The sequence below is a fragment of the Eulemur rufifrons genome, chromosome 1 (assembly GCF_041146395.1).
Source record: "Eulemur rufifrons isolate Redbay chromosome 1, OSU_ERuf_1, whole genome shotgun sequence".
In the NCBI taxonomy this organism is placed as follows: domain Eukaryota; kingdom Metazoa; phylum Chordata; class Mammalia; order Primates; family Lemuridae; genus Eulemur; species Eulemur rufifrons.
In genome coordinates, this window is record NC_090983.1 from 48,208,469 (window position 1) to 48,225,071 (window position 16,603).

The 16,603-nt window shown below is 37.7% G+C and overlaps 1 protein-coding gene across 4 annotated transcripts in view; it reads left to right on the plus strand.

Moving 5' to 3' along the window:
* Positions 1–636: 636 nt before the first annotated feature.
* The window catches only part of CWC22 (CWC22 spliceosome associated protein homolog), a 58,495-nt gene continuing 42,528 nt past the window's right edge, over positions 637–16,603 (plus strand). For 2 of the 4 annotated variants that reach the window (XM_069470187.1, XM_069470213.1), the window contains exons 1-2: positions 637–673; positions 14,544–14,681. In XM_069470187.1, coding sequence (XP_069326288.1) covers positions 14,655–14,681 — 27 coding nt within the window. In that variant the 5' untranslated portion in view covers positions 637–673; positions 14,544–14,654. Of the gene's footprint in view, positions 674–14,541; positions 14,682–16,603 lie in introns of those variants that run through there. The other 2 variants (XM_069470204.1, XM_069470196.1) reach the window with 2 other exon arrangements.

The following is a 16,603-nucleotide window of genomic DNA, read 5'->3' on the forward strand; positions in this document are numbered from 1 at the left end:
AGGGGCAGCAGTTCTATCCCAGGGGAATAGACTAATTTTGGGGGCTATGCATTTGCATTTTATACTCAATAAGATTCGTACAGCACCAGTATCACAATGCTTGATCCATAGGCATGGAATATAATATAACATAGCAATCAACCAGGACCCACTTCATAACATGTCTGAAGATCTCTCTCTTTTTAAGATTTTCACTGAAAAGTGACAACTAAAGACTATTTTTTTCCAACTGCAGAGAAATAGTTTTACATTAAAGTAAATTCTGCTAAATACTAATAACTACCAAGTTTCCAGTGAGCACCTGAATGTACTCGCTGTCGCTTCTCTGTAAGAACTACAATTCCCATCGTACATTGCGGTGTTTCTCACTCTAAACTACAATTGCGCTTTCGTCATTTCCGTCCGCACATGCGGTGAATGCTGGACTATGTAGTTCGTATCAACTTTTTTTTTTTTTTGTCGCCGTCTTGGTAAGGAGAGAGTATGGCCTAATAGACTTATTTGAATCTGGCACTACGCTATAGTATTTAAAATAAATTAATAGGATAATGTATCAAAGCCAATTCAGCGTCAGCTATTTATGTATTTCATGCTCCGCCTTCTTCCTACTGCCGGTGCCCGGGAAGGGGAAGTGACGTACATCCGGTGTAATGGCGGCGCGGTGGGGCTCCAGGTAATTATCGAATTTCGTGGACTCGCGGAAGATCCAGCTGGGGGTGGCGGATTGCCGAATTGGGTGGGAAGTGGAAGAGGCCCTGTAGCTGGTGCGGGCGCGCTAATACGGCTGTGAACGGCACTGGGCTGCGCGTGGCTCTCCTTCCGCTACGCATGGGCCCGCGAGGTTGGGGTGTGAGAGCGGGTCGGGCCGGGGAGTCTCAGCCAGTGGGGTATGGGCGGCAATGAACTCGCTCTCCGCTTGCGCGGATGGACCTGGCTCCTTAGGAAAGTTCCTGAGTCTGTCTTTTTGCAGTGTCTTTGTTTGCGAAGTCCCGCGTCAACACTGGTTCTCTCGCTGGCCTGTGCAGTGTGTTTCGGGTGCAGAATATACTAGAGTTTCTCGAGTCGATTGGGCTTGCAGAGGCCCGTTTCCTAGTGCCCGATTACCAGGGCTAGGTGGATGGGATTAACGAACTGCAGTTCATTAAAAGGTAGTGAAAATACTGTCGCTCTTACGCTGTGACTGCTTTAAAATTTTACTAGTCGTTTCTTTTTTTATTTGTTTGCCCGGTAAATACTGGTACCTCCAAGTAGTTAATCCTGGGGACACTTCGTCTCTCATTACATGTCATCCTTCATGCTTCCTTAACTTCCTCCAATAAGATGATAACTCTCAAACTTCGGGTCTCCTCCAGTCTCCACCTCTTTACCGAGTTCCAGGTCCTACAGTACACTTACATATAACGGTAATATAATAGTTAATTTCACTGAGTCTAACTGCATTGACCACTTTATACCTATTTTCACTTAATCCTGACAATTCTTTGAGGTAAGTGGAGAACGGAGGATTTTGAGAAAGGCTATTCTTGATACAAGAATTAGGTTATTTAAAGTGTGTTAAGAGTTTCCTTTGCATTTTTAGGTGTACACAGACTAGAAATAGCAAATAAGAAAACTTGGTCTTCAAAGGATCAGTTAACCTGCCTTCTCTTGATCTGTATTTAGACTCCTCCTGTTTTGGGATTGCTTGTGAACACAGGAGTTAACATAAATTATCATCCCACAATGGAAAAGATAGATTTGAACTGACATTAAAAGTGTGGTTTTGACCAGAAGCAGCATTGCTACAAGCGGTATCTGTAGGAGGAAGAAACCCACTTGTGTTGGTGCTGGGTGATGGACTAGTAATCCAAAGATTTCAGTTTTGGTTTAGCACTTATTAGGCCTATCAGCTGGGACAAGTTACCTAACATCTCTAGTCTTAGCTTCCTTTCTGAAAAAAATGTAGATAATAATAATACCTACCTCAGTGGGTAGTTTTTATAATAGAGAAAAATAATACATATAAGGCACTGTGCACAGTGCCTGGTATACAGTGTTAGTCAGTATATTATTGTTGTCACTACTGTGACACGGTTAATGTGTTCTCTCTGTGGCTCAATTCTTGTTCTTTGGTTCTGAATGTTGCCCTTCAGCTTTTAAGTGTCCATGCCACTTTTATGGAGTTTTTACCAACTCATTTGACTGGGGCTCTGAGAGTCTGTCTTGCCCATACTTTAGATCAAGAATCTTGATCTAATACCCTGGCCTTGTGGTTCCAAAAATGTAATCTGCAGAATCAACAGCATCAATGTCTCCTTGTTAGCAATGTAAATTATTGGGCTTCACCCCAGTTCTGTTGAGTTAGAAGCATGGGAATAAGGGGCCATCAGTCTCCTTTTTTTTTTTTTTAAACCAAATTATCCAAGTGATTTTCATGCCGGTTAATTTGAGAAACACTGCTCTAGCTCATACCCTAGGGATATGCTATGTTTTACTTTCCTCCACCTCTCTCAGAATCAGATTTGCTGCCCTCCTAGCTCCAAAGCATTTGATCCATGGCCAGGCTTTCTTAGCTCTGTCAGCTTTCCCAGCTGCTGAATTTTTAGAGGTTAACTCTCTTCACTGATGATTATACCTTGCTGAGTGATCTACAGTGGCTTATACCTGAGACCACCTGAAAGAGGACACAGTGGCAATTGTGTATTTGAAATACCCATGTCTTACCTTGAACAATATTTTTTTGTTTATTACCCACTTACATTTAGACTGAATTTTGTAGTCCCTGGTACATCCCTAATTTGGTCATGACTTGTTCATGGCTGGCCTAGAGCTAGAGAAAGAAATGGTTATTCCTCTAATGACTTTGAGGGCTCCCTCTTTGAATTTCCCTACTTTTCTATTTAAGTCAGAATCCTAGCATGGGAAGGTGATAGAACAATAAGGCCTCAGGCATTATTTCAGCAAACTCCCAGACTTATACTTTTTCTCAGTATACACATTTCCTAAGTGGACATCGTAAAAGACATTTCAGTGCCTACAACAAAATGCAAACTTTCAAAGCATTTTCTTTAAAAATAGTTTATCAGGAGAGGAAGCATAGATTAAACCAAACCTTTGCTATTTGTAACCCCCTGAAAAGTTACCCTGTGAATCCTTCCTTGAATTAGTTTATCAGGACAGATATATTTCTAGACCTGGTGACAGGAGCCTCTGTAGTTGAATGTAGTGCTGTGTGTCTAGGGGCTACTTCCTAAATTTCTCTGTGGAGGCCGACAACACCTCCACATTTTCTTTAAATCAGAATATGGTTCACTAAATGGCTCTGTAATTAATCAGAAAGGCCACTTTCAAAGCTGTGCTGTGAGAGATGGTAGAATGTATTCAGCCTGTATACTTAATTAGCCAAGCTGAGAAACAGATTTGGGATGGAGGGGGAGTATGATATGAATGTATGATCAGGGCATATGGCATACTCAGTAATTAGGCTTGTTTTTGTAATTTGAAAGAACTGCACCTTTAGGGTCAGGTTTCCTTTTATAGTGCCTGCAAAAGAACTGTTGCTTTGTTTTCCGTGTTACTTAATGAGAAGTTTATTTAAGTTACTTTCCAGGTTAACATGGAGTGAAAACAAATAGGGGGTGGCACCTGAGAGTGCTATCTTGATGAAGTTGATGACAAAAAGCTTGGTGATTCCAAGAAGTAGGAAGGAGTTAATAGGTGGGACAAGGCTGCTGTTGTGTTCCTTGATAAGGAAGTTGGCAAAATGACATTGTAGGGAGTTCTGTGTATGAAGAAATAGGAATAATCATCCAAATTTCACCCACTCTCTTTTTGGTTTAATTTTAGAATTGGAACCTATTAAGTGGCAGGCACTGTCCTAGGTCCTGGATAGACCAGTGACCAAGAACCTCAGTGATCCAGTGTACTCATACAAAGCCTTTCATACTTTAGCTTCATGAATCTCTCATGTTTCATCTTATTCATATTCAATTTTCCATATATACCCTGTACTCAAACAGCTTGGAATCCCCCCGGATTCTCTTATGTCTCTGAGTCTTTACACATGTTTATCTCATTTCCTGAATCACCTTTTTCCCCTTTCCATATTTATAATTTGTATTTGTCCTTCAGGACTCAGACTCAAGACCCACTTCTTTCTGTGTGCCCCAGACTCAGTTGTACCTCCTCTTTTCCAGTAGTACTGTGTTTATAATCCTGCTGCATCACTCAGGAGTGGGGAACCTGTGGCCCCAAGGCCACATGTGGCCCTCCAGAGCCCCAAGTGTAGCCCCTCAACTGAATCCAAACTTCACAAAACAAATCCCTTTATTAAAAGGATTTGTTCTGTAAAATTTGGATTCAATCAAAAGGTCACACTCAAGGATTCTTGGTGCCTTGTGTGCTGTTTAACATTATATATATATATATATATATATATGTATATCTCCCCATTCTACACAGCTACTGCTTAAAAGACCATGACCATACTTCTCTTTCTTTTAGCTTCATAGCTTCATACTTCCTTGTTTTCTCTGTAAGTGCTTTTCTTCTTTTTCTTTTCTTTTCTTTTTTTTTGGAGACAAGGTCTTGCTCTGTTGCCCCAGGCTGGTCTGACACTCCTGGGCTCAAGCAGTCCTCCCACCTCAGCCTCCTGAGTAGCTGGGGCCATAGGCACACACCACCATGTCCAGCTAATGAGTACTTTTCTGAGCCACTTAATATAAATATCAATTATGGCTCTAACTTCATGATTTTTTGGTCTTATTTTTCTGTACAAAATTTTTCATTTGTTGCAGCTTGCACTAAGAGAGACTTTTCTGCACAAATACAAATTTTAATGAATGCAGGATGCATTCAGTGGGTGATTAGAAGAAGTAGAGCTTTCTTTATCACAAGGCTTTTTGCAAAGTGAAGTGGTGAGGATTATGGTATAGGTTTGAAATTTAAGGTTTTATTTCATCTTTGTTATCATGAAAATAGGTATAAATTTAGCTTACTCACTAGACCAAGAAAAACCATAATGATACTATTTGTTCAATGAGTGAGATGCTACGGTTATTGAGGAAAGTTAAATCCTGTCGCCAGGCAGCTGAGCCATGAACCAAGGAATGTTATGGAGAAACTAAAACAAGAAGAGGTGGGCTTAGGAGGATATAAACACAAGTGATTGAAGGTACAGTAGTAGGAAGGATGTCCCTTAGGATCTGATTTATTCAGTAGCAGAAGGATTGCTACTGAGGAACTTTTTTCTATTAAAGACTAATATACAGAGAAACATTGTTGGGATAATAGGCATAGAGACAAAATTTGCATTTTAAAACCTTTAGAAAAGAACATTTGAAAAGTATGGAATAGTATTAAACATATTGTAATGGAAAGAGGTTTTAATTTGAAAGCCTGGATTTTCTTGTGGGCAGCTTTGCAGATATTTAAAAGGATCCTTTTGCCCTGCATGAATGGAATACCATTTAGTAATATACGTATGGACTATTTAGAGGCAAGTTGGTAAAATTCTTAATAACCTTACGACAAATCTTGTTAGGTTAAAAACAATTTGCCTTCTTCTGAAATGAAACTAAGGTGGTCTCGTTATGGGATCTTCCCTAAATGGAGTCTTCCTTCAACCTCATGTACAATCACAGAAAGAATGGGGAGGGGGACATGGGCAGATTTGTTTCTCCTATCAACTGAGAAGGTAGAATCAATAGGATTTGGTGATTTACTGGGAGTGAGGAAAAGGAAATTGCCGCTTTGGAAGCTTAATAGGTCCTATCTTAGAGGAAGAGCTGGTTTGAGATGGGGAGAAGGAAATGATGAGTTCCAATTTGGAAGTCCCTAGTTCAGAGTGCCTTTGGGACATCCACATAGAGGTTTCCTATAGCCAATTGGACATAAGGATTTGGAACTCTGTTGAGAAGATTAGGCTGGAGTGAAAAGTTGTTCTCACGGGTCAGCTGAAGCTATGGGATTAGAGATGATCTTCCACAGAGAATATGGAGGAAGAAAAGATAAGGACTGTTCATTTATTTAACAAATATGTATTGAGAGCATCCAGTGTTGGGAAGATAGCAATGAACAAAACAGACAAAAAGCCATGAACAAAGATAAACATCTAAGGGGTAGTAAATGTTAAAGGGGTGAACAGAGGAAGAGAGGAAAAACCGATGAAGGTGGTGTCCCTGTAAGTTGAGAAGTGAGAACTTCAAGAAGAAGGGGGTTAGCAGTACCAAATGCTACAGCAACGTCAGATAAAAGAAGGAAGTTGCCTTGGATTTAGCAACAAGAAGTTCATTGTGTAAGTTTGGTAAGTGCTGTGGAATACTAGAAATGGAAAGCCAAATTACAGTGGGTAAGAGAAGTTAGTGGGAGGTTAAGAATTAGAGACATCAAATGTGAACTTAACTATCAAACATCTCAGCTGAGTAGGGAAAGAGAAGGAAAGTAGAATTAGAGAGGGGACAGGGTAAAGGGAATTTGCCCCATAAATGTCAGAATTTATTTTTAAATGAAACAGAAAAGAAGTTCAACATGTAGGGTTTTTCTTTAAAACCAACTCCAATGGATATGCTTATTTCAGCAGTACATATACTAAAACTAACATGGAAATCAATACTGTAAATCAAGAGAAAGCTGATTGAAATGTTGAAACTAATAAAAATAGTCAAACTCCTGCTCTCATAGTTTCTACATTCTGGTGAAAAGGAGCGCATTGAGGGATCTTCCTATGTACCAAAAAAAAAAAAAAAAGAGTTAAAAAAATTTAATAGTATATCCAAATGATCATATCACTCTTTAATTTCTTTGGTTGCTTAAATACAGACTAATATAGACTAGCTTCATGATATGGGAAATAAATGGGGATAATACCGCCTCCCAATTTATAATGAGTTGTTTACAGTATAGATACTGGTATCATCACCAAGTTCATTAATTTTTTTTAACTCATCTGAGTTTTATTGTCTATTATTTTTATTTATTTATTTATTTATTTTTTTGAGACAGAGTCTCGCTCTGTTCCCTGGGCTAGAGTGCCGTGGCGTCAGCCTAGCTCACAGCAACTTCAAACTCCTGGGCTCAAGCAATCCTTCTGCCTCAGCCTCCCGAGTAGCTGGGACTACAGGCATGTGCCACCATGCCCAGCTAATTTTTTTCTATATATATTTTTAGCTCTCCAGATAATTTCTTTCTATTTTTAGTAGAGACGGGGGTCTTGCTTTTGCTCAGGCTGGTCTCGAACTCCTGACCTCGAGCGATCCTCCCGCCTCGGCCTCCCAGAGTGCTAGGATTACAGGCGTGAGCCACTGCGCCCGGCCAGAGTTTTATTGTCTAAAAGTGTCCTAAAATCTAAAATTTGGGCTGTCTCTTCTGTACAAAAGAGTTAGAGGCCAGGCAAATGCTTTTATATTATGTTTATTCCTTAATCCCTTGCATAAAAACAGAACAGTATCTAGAACTATCCGTACAACTTCTAGCCCTGTACTTGAACTGCGTCTCTTTAGTCATTTGGTTGGTTATGAGGCAGAGAGCATACCTGGTATATGCAATGACTGGGAAGCAAACAGCAGCAAGTGCAGGTCTACACCTCTTTATTTGTAGTTCTTGGAGCCAGAAGTGTTTTGATGTTCAAAATCTTTTAGATTTTAGAAAAGAAATACAGAACATTTACTGTTTATTAAATAAAGCACCTTTTGGGGCCTAGGGCTACATCCTCTAATCAGACACACTAATATTCCCATGTGTCAAGAGTCACATTAAATCTCAAGTTGGTACATGTCAAGTTTTGCTGCTAAATGAGTTGCCACAAGCTTAAGAAAAATCTTTGTATTTTTAGAGCTTTTCAGATTTCAGAATTCCAGGTAAAGGATTGTCTACCTGTACCCGGTGACTTTTCCAGAAAGGGACAGGAGTGTTTTACCTTTTTATTATCTTGAAATTGTGACTCTACACTGAAAGCAAATTACAAGTCATTTTTTTCTTGTGTGGTGTATCATAGGACTAATTTTTCACTAATATGTACATATAGAAAAACAAGAAAAAAAGAAACAGTTTTCCTAAACAAAAGGGTATTCCTTCAGTACAGATATGGAACGTACATAGCAATCTTATATTATTAAAGAACTGTGGCCAATTTGTTAATCCTATTTGTTTCCTGAGAAAGAAAATCATTATTTGGAAGGACAGGCAGGGACTTGATTCCTCTTGCAGATTTTCCTGAAAATCCCATCACCATTACCACCCTCATTACATTTGTGCATTTAGAGTAAATTTAAGACAGCTTTTATTTTGAATATTATTTACTTTTACCATTTTCTCCATTAGGCAAGTTTGTTTGTTTGTTTGTTTAAAAACTCTGTTTGAAATTCACCAAACCCGCTGTTACTCTGTAGAATGTAGAGGAGCAAACTAAAAGGAATAAACTTTGTTGATTCCCCTTTTCTTTAGCAGTTTTATGATAGTGTTTCAGTGAATTCCTTTAACTTGGATTGAGGACACCTAAAGGACAGTGGTAGAAGTTGTTCTGCTACTGAAATAATCTAGAAAGCAGTGCATTTCAGCCATTAGTTGAATATTTTCTCATTTTCTGAATTTTTGAGATAATTGTAAAATTGACGGTTTCATAGCTTCTAGTTAACAGTCTGGAGTACTTCTTACAAATATTATTAAATATTCTGCTTTCTCATGCTTGCTAAAACTGAGAGAAAAATCGCCATGATTTTTAAACTAGTGTTGATATCTCTTATTGGAAAAGATCCTCCTTGCTCAGGAGAGCAAATATGGTTTTGCTGAGTTGCTTACTTGTGACAGGGGGAGAGAAATTTAATAATTCATCATAAAGTCCACATAGTGATACTATGAAGAGCAGAGAGAGCTATTAACTCTAGATGAATTGCTCTCATTGCAGGAATTTCCAATTATTCTAAGTATCAAGCATGCACATGTTGAACTCTCAGAATTTCCCTCAGGCATAGTCTGTATAAATCTGGACAATGATAGTACGTTATGCATTTTTTTGTTAGAACTGCAGTAGCAGTCTACTTTACAGTATTGTCAATTTCACACTTATATTTTGAGACACGGAAATGTAACAGATTGTACTTGATTGCCAGAAATTATTTGTTGATGAAGTTTGAGGGGGATTATTTGCTGGTGAAGGATGAGAGGGGAAAGATGATGCTGATCAAAAAGAAACTCACTAAATTTAAATAAGGTAATTTGATATAAGATGTATGAAAAATTGCTTTTTTAAAAGTGTGTAGGTAGGTTGGGAAGAGAAATTGGGTTTAAGGCCCCAAAGGAATAGTAAAGGAAAATTTTTTTTTTTTTTTTTTTTTTTTTGGCTCATATTATACCTGGTCACAGTGAATTCTAGGGATGCTAATTAAATAAAGGAATCTTTAAAATTATTATGAATATTTGAAAAGAAGTAGTGCTTCATTATATTAACATCACAATCTTTGCTATCTAGAACTTTAAAGGAGTGGATCAGTTTAGGAAAGGACAATTTTATGGACAATAGACACTGTGCTTGTTTACATTTTATAATTCTCAATTTGACTTCAACTTGTTAAGTTTGACATTCTCATTGGAATGCAATATTAGATGGTTTGGTATCAGATAAACCTGGCTTTGAATTTCAGCTCTACCATTTACTAGCTGTAATTTACTTGGACAGATTGCTTCAACTCTCTGTACCTCAGTTCTCCCATTGAAAAACAAGGCTAAAAAAATCACCAAAGCAGGATCATTGTAAGGATTGAATAAGATTATATAAATGAATATAAATTGTGCCTATAATTTCTCCGGTTTAAAAAGTACTGACACAGTTATTCTTTTACATATATCTGTAACCTTCTTGGCAGTGAATTATTAAGGATTAATACATTTGGAATTTTTATGTTCCTTTCCAATTGATTCATGACTAAATTCATCACTGTAAAGTAGGTAGGCTGTGGGGTCTCTATATTCTGCTTAAGTGGCTCATAGTTTAAGAACAATTGAGTACCAACATTTCTCTTCTAGATATGGAAAGCTGAGGAGAATTAGGGGAGAGCTGGATATTGGGATTACCCTGGGAATGCTTTCATAAAACTAGTGTCCCCAAGTTGTCTTCCCTTTCCCACCCATCTTCTGATTTAGTAAGTCAGGTGGGCCCCAATATATAATATGTCCAAGTAATTCTAGTGTCATGCACATTTTTATAATACAAGTTGATTTTGACATAGTGACTTAATGAACCAGTTGTACACTATTAAGTAATGATCTGAAACTGGTATGTAGGGGAAAAAAGCCCAACCAGTCACTAAGATGATGGATACCATCTTTCCTCTTTCATCCTTGCTTAAGTGGCTTAGTGTTTTGCTTATGGTTTATGGATTTGCTTCGTACACCTAGAATGTAAGCCTCATGTGGGCTGGAAATTTTGTTAGAGTTGTTAGTTACTGTCTACCCAATGCCTAGAAAGATGCCAGGCAAATAATAGAAGTGCAGTAAATATTATTTGTTGTTGAATAATACTGGGTGATAAGGATGTTAGGAATGATATGATGATTGTGCTGGTAGAGGTAGAAAAAAATACCATTACCTTTGAGCAAAAGCAAGTTGAGTAAAGTTTTGGGTTTTATCACTCTGTCCCTTTATAGCCATAGAAACAAGACCTTTGAACAGAGTCATGCAATTTGTATATGACACAAAGTCATCTTGTTAAGGCAAGTGGGGCCTAAATCCAGCTGAGTTAAGGGTTCTTCCTTGCAGGGACCTCACCTGAGGTGAGAGAGGGGTAGCTTCTGTTTTAAATAATTTATCTATAGGTTTTTAAGCTGTATTTTTAAAAATTTATTTTTAGTCATTTCTCTAGGGAACACTATTTGTATCTTCAACTTTTCTTGGCTACTTAGAGTTGATACTGCATCACCTCACAGAAAACGTAGAAACCTTGCATAGTATACCGTATTGGTCCCCCATTCTATATACTGATATATAATCCGTCTGCGCACATTATAACACTGTCAAGACATTATATATTTTGTTTTAAAGTACTATGTATTTTAGATGAAAGAAAAAGTAGTCTTTTCTATTTCCCGAGAAAGTTATTTCCAGTAATCTTCATTTCTTTCTGAAAAACTGAGTTTCCATATAGTATCATTTCCCTTTAGCCTGAAGAAGTTATTTTAGCATTTCTTGTAGTGCAGGTCTCCTGGTGATAAATTTTGTTGTTTCTCTTAGTTGTTTTTGTTAGTGTTTAATCAGTGTCTTTATTTTGTCTTCATTCTTTAAATATTGTTTTTGTGGTGGGGAGGGAATGGGTATATACATACATAAGGAGTGCAATGCGCACCATCTAGGGGATGGACATGCCTGAAGCTCTGATGGGGGGGGGCAAGGGCAATATACATAACCTAAACTTTTGTACCCCCATAATATGCTGAAATAAAAAAAAAAAGTCTAGGTTAACATTATTTTTCAGCACTTTAAAAATTATTCTACTGTCTTCTGGTCTCTTTAGTTTCTGACGAGAAGTCACCAGTAATTTGAATTGTTATTTCCCTGTAGGTAATGTGTTTTTTTCTCTTGCTGCTTTCCGAATTTTCTCCTTATCTTTGGTTTTCAGCAGTTTGACTATTGACTATGTCTATGACTATATGTGTAGGCGTGGTTTTCTTTATATTTATCCTGCCTGATGTTCTCTGAGCTTCTGGAATATGTAAATTTATGTCTTTTACCAAATTTGGCAAAAACTTGACTATTTCTATCTTTTTTTCCTTGGACTTTAATTATACATATATTGATCCTTTTAATAATGTCCCACATGACCCCAATACTATTCAAATTTTTGTCTCTCTGTTTTTTAGATTGAATAATTCCTGTGAGTTATCCAGTGGATTTTTCATTTCATGTGTTTTCAGTACTAGAAATTTCTGTTTGCCTCCGTTTTATTGTTTCTCTTTGCTGATATTTCTTAGGCATATTTTCCTTTGCATCTTTCCATATGCTTTAAAAACCTTATATGCTAATTCCAGTATCTGGGTCATCTCAGCATTGGTTTCCTTTGATTGTCTTTTCCCTTAAGATTGGGCCACATTTTTTTGATGAGTTATTTTTAATTGTATCCTAGATATTGTTACTTTATGTTATAGAGACTTTGTATTCTCTTACACTCATCTGAGGAGTGGTGACTTTTTAGGCAGCTAACTTGGCTGGACTTAAATTGCAAACTCTAGTCTCTTGAGTAGTAATTGAAATCTTAGTTCAGTTCTTTTGTCTTTTAGTAGGAATCCGTCCTGTACATGTGTTGGTTCAGAGGTAGTTGGAGATTTGGGGGGAGTTTATACCCAGACATGGGGATCCCCTTCACTGGCTCCCTCCCCTCCTGGATTTCCCCTCACTTTCCAGCAGCTGTAGTTGCTCCAAATTCTGTCCTCTTGTTCTTCAAATGAGAATGACTACAGCTTTTCTGTCAAAGTTTAGGCAACCCTGCTTGGTACAAACTGCAGCTTGCCCTCAGGCTAAAGCAATATTAAAGGGGATAACTCACAGCATGTTACTTTCTCCCAGGCATCTACTCCCCTCTAAAATCAGCCTGTTTTTATTCATTCTCCAGAGCCTCAGTGGTTGTTGTTGTTGTGTGTTTTGTCAAGAGTTTATGGTTGTTATCTGTGAAAGGATTGGGTCCTGTAGGAACTTCTTAGCCATTTCGGAAATAGAAGTTCAGGTACCCTTTTTAAATATTTGCACAAAGTTGCCACATAGGCTACCCAGTGGGCCTGGAAATCAAAACACTTTTATTATTTAAATTCTTACAGAAAAATAGTACAGTTGTTGTATGTCTAAAATTTCTGGTCTCTAACCTCTCTTTACCTATTGCAACAATTATTTCACTTTTGATAACACAAGTTTTATTAAGGTTGTAACTCCTACCTTATATCAGAATAGACGATTTAAGGTAGCGGGACATGCCTCATCTCTCCCTATTACTACCACCACTTAGTCTGATTTTATGAAGTGTTTTATGTAACTTATTCTGGGATTTTCTTCTTTGTTAATTAGAAACATAACATCTTTATGTTGTGTTAGTATAGTATCCAGTAGGAAAAGTTACTCTGAAACTGAGTTCAAACAATGTCATAGTTGTGGGCATAATAAAGTCCTAGCTAGACTGGTCTGTTATGGCTGCTAGGGTTTAGGATCAGAGTAGCTCTTTAAAAAGGAAAAAAGAAAAAAAAAAAAGTTTTGGGACAACTTACCAGCCCAGAACAAGGCTGAGCTTTGCAAACAACTGTAATAGTAACTAATTGAAGAAAGAGGCTGCTCATGGGCTCATTGTGTGAAGTTAGGCACATTAGTTTATTTAACTGTTAGCTGCACATGCGTAAGCCGTGGAGTGCTTTACATTTCAATTATATTTCATAAATTCATAAGTTTGTAAAGAATCTTGTGTTTATTGCTGTTACTAACCTTGATACCATGCTAACCATTGTAGTGTAAACATTCCTTGACTTAGTGATTTGTGTACATCCACATCTGATTAAATGATAGCAGGTTACGTCACTTCATAATGTCAAGTTATTTGTATATGTGGTCTAGTGAAAAGAATACCTGAGTGTCCTTAGGTGAGGTTTCCAGTTATAGTTCTGACTGGTATTATAACTTAGGACATTGAAATGACTAATTGACTTTCAGTGTTCTCATCTTTAAAAAGAAGGAATTGGGTCAAATAATCTGTAATACCCTTTCTAGCACCCAAATTAAATTTTTTTCCTACTTGTATTCAGCTATTTTGGTACTGAACACAGCTCTTTCTCTGTATTATCCATGTCTTTTAATTCTTTTATTTTCTTCTATTTCATTTCATTTTTGTGATTTCATTACTTTATACCACATGCTTGAATGGCAATTCTATGTGAACATATCTATCAACTCAGCATTTTGCCATAATTACTAAAATTTACTTAACAGAAGAATATTCAAAGACATTTTAGCATTTAACATCAATGGCTCAGTTTAGTTTGAGCCAAATACTTAGTTCTCATATGTGCATACATCTTAACCTTTTTGCCTTTATAGATCAGATATATTTCTGTGTGGAGTGTATTTGTTTCTGAATGATCATTATTACAAGAACATTGGATATTTCATTCTTAGTTTGCATAGAAGCATTGGATATTTTATACTCAATTTTTATAGAATTTCTCTTCTATAGTTGTTTTCTCAGTTTACATTTTTATAATATCACAATACTGTTTTATGATGTAGGTATAGGTTTCCCTCACTGAGGATGTTTTCAATAAACTTAATTTGTTTTTAAATTAACTTTTGTTCCTCTCAGTCATTAGAATAAAACCTTCTATTTGCTCTCTTGTTCATGGACTTTTTCTACTAGTATGTATCAGATATACATCGCAATGTGGACCTATTTAAGGATTTTTTAAATGTTTTATTATTGATTATATCTGTGCTTATTGATTAAGAAAAATAAGGTGGTCAAATATTTGTTATATGGAAAGAATATATTATTATTTCACACACTTTATCAGTGTTAACAAAGCTTTCTTTGGTATATTTTGTAGGTGATATTTGCAGACAGAAAAAGTAAACTGTCAAGGAATTCAGATCATTGAGTACTTGTTCTTTGGACCAATTTGAGGAATCTTTGATTTATTTATCAACTGCAACAGAAAATGAAAAGTAGTGTGGCACAGATAAAAGTAAGTGCTTGAAACTTACAATAGAGGATGTAAACTTATAGTTAATTATTTATCCTTTAAACAAAAATGCATTTATAGAATTAGGACATTAGAACCAGGCAGTAGAATGGCATCGTGCGTACATCACTTACACAATTTCAAATGTAGATACCTGGCCAGATGGGAGTAATAGTGGGCAAGAAGGCAATTGAGAGAATATACGGGGGATGTATGTGTGTGTGTACACATTTGCATGTACCATATCAGTGCCTGCACAAATCATGTGAGTGAACACATGTAAAAGAAAAATAAATAACATACAGTGTGGGGAGATTCCTGCATGTCTGTTTAATGATGTGAGTCTCTTGTTGTATATCTCATATGTGTAAATGGGCTCTTTATTCTATGCTGTACTTTAGACAGTACACATTCATTTATTCAACAAATACATATTGAATTCTAACTCTGTTACAGTGACTGTTCTAAGAACTTTGAACAAAAGAGAAATCTTTGTTCTCATAGAGTTTACATTCTAGTAGGGGGGTACAGATAATAAATCATAAACTTGATAAATAAGTTATATAGAGTGCTTTGTGCTGTGAAGAAAAGAAATAGGATAGGATGAGGAGGACAGTAGCACTGAGGGAGAGTGTGGGGCCCATTGAAAAGGTAACCATTTGAGCAGAGACTTGAAGGAGACGAGAGACTTAACCATGCAGATATATGGCGGAAGAGTGTGCCAGGCAAAGGGAAAAGCAGATATAAAGGCAGAGGGTCTAGAGTGGTTGGAACAGGTAATGAGAAGCGGTAAGTTGTAGGATATGAGGGCAGAGAAGTAACAGGGACCAGTAATTCTATCTGCTTTCAAAACTGCTTTGCCTGTGAGTAGACTGGGAAGGAGAGCAAACCATTCAGCTTCCTTTTCTTTTCAACTGCACGGACTTACAACCTAGCACCACTTCTTGAGCCTCGCAGTCATTAAAAGGGAAGGTATATTTTTATTTGCTTATACATATAGGCACACCTCCATTCCTTTTCTCCACCAGTGCTGTGCCCATAAACCCCCTTCTTTAGAGAGAACCAGTAGACTATGAGCTCCTTGGCAGTAGGCAGTAGGTACAAGGCCTGGCGTGTTAAGTTCTGTTAAACAGAACTGATAGACTTGTAGACAAAGCCATCCTCTGTTGACATCTTCTCCAACCTCTGTCAAGTGTGAGACAGTCTCCAGGCTCCTTGCTAGGGTAGATCCCCAGCCTTTGCTTGTGCACCTCCATTCATAAGGGGCTCACTGTCTCCTAAGCTAGCTCTGTCTGGCGTAGATACCCTCATATTTTGTTGTGAAATCTACCTCTTTGGGATTTGTACTCATTGGTTTGTTGTTATTTAAACAGTTACTTTATTGAGGGCCCTATAGGTGCAGACTCTGTGTTAAGAGCCGGGGACAAAAAGAGAAAGGAGTTCTTGTGCAGAATTGGATCTTGACTGAGCCGAGTTAGATGAGAGCGCTCAGGTCTTTAGACTGATGCCTTTTATACTGAGAAAGAAATGTTTAGTCTTTCTCAGAATCCTCTTCTGTTTCTCTAGGCTTCCCTGTTGCGGTCTTGATGGGTCCTCTGTGGGATCTCCCCCCAGCCCAGGAGTGGGTGACTTTAGTCAACATGCTCTTCACACTTACTTGCTTGGCCCTCCTGGCCAGTTCTGTTCAGTCTGCCTCTTCCTCTCCTTTCTGTTAGCTACAACACGTCCACTATCTGTGTTGGGGCCCACTCTTACTTGAGGGGAAGCTCAGATCTTCCCTTAATGTTCTGAGGACTCACCTGTTAGATTCATAAGGCTTCAGCAGAGGATCCCTGTTTTTCCCTTGAACCTTACTACAGCTTCTTTAGCTAGCTAGAAGCAAGCTCCCTACCTCTTCTAGCCCTCCTCTCCTTTCCTCTTGAAGA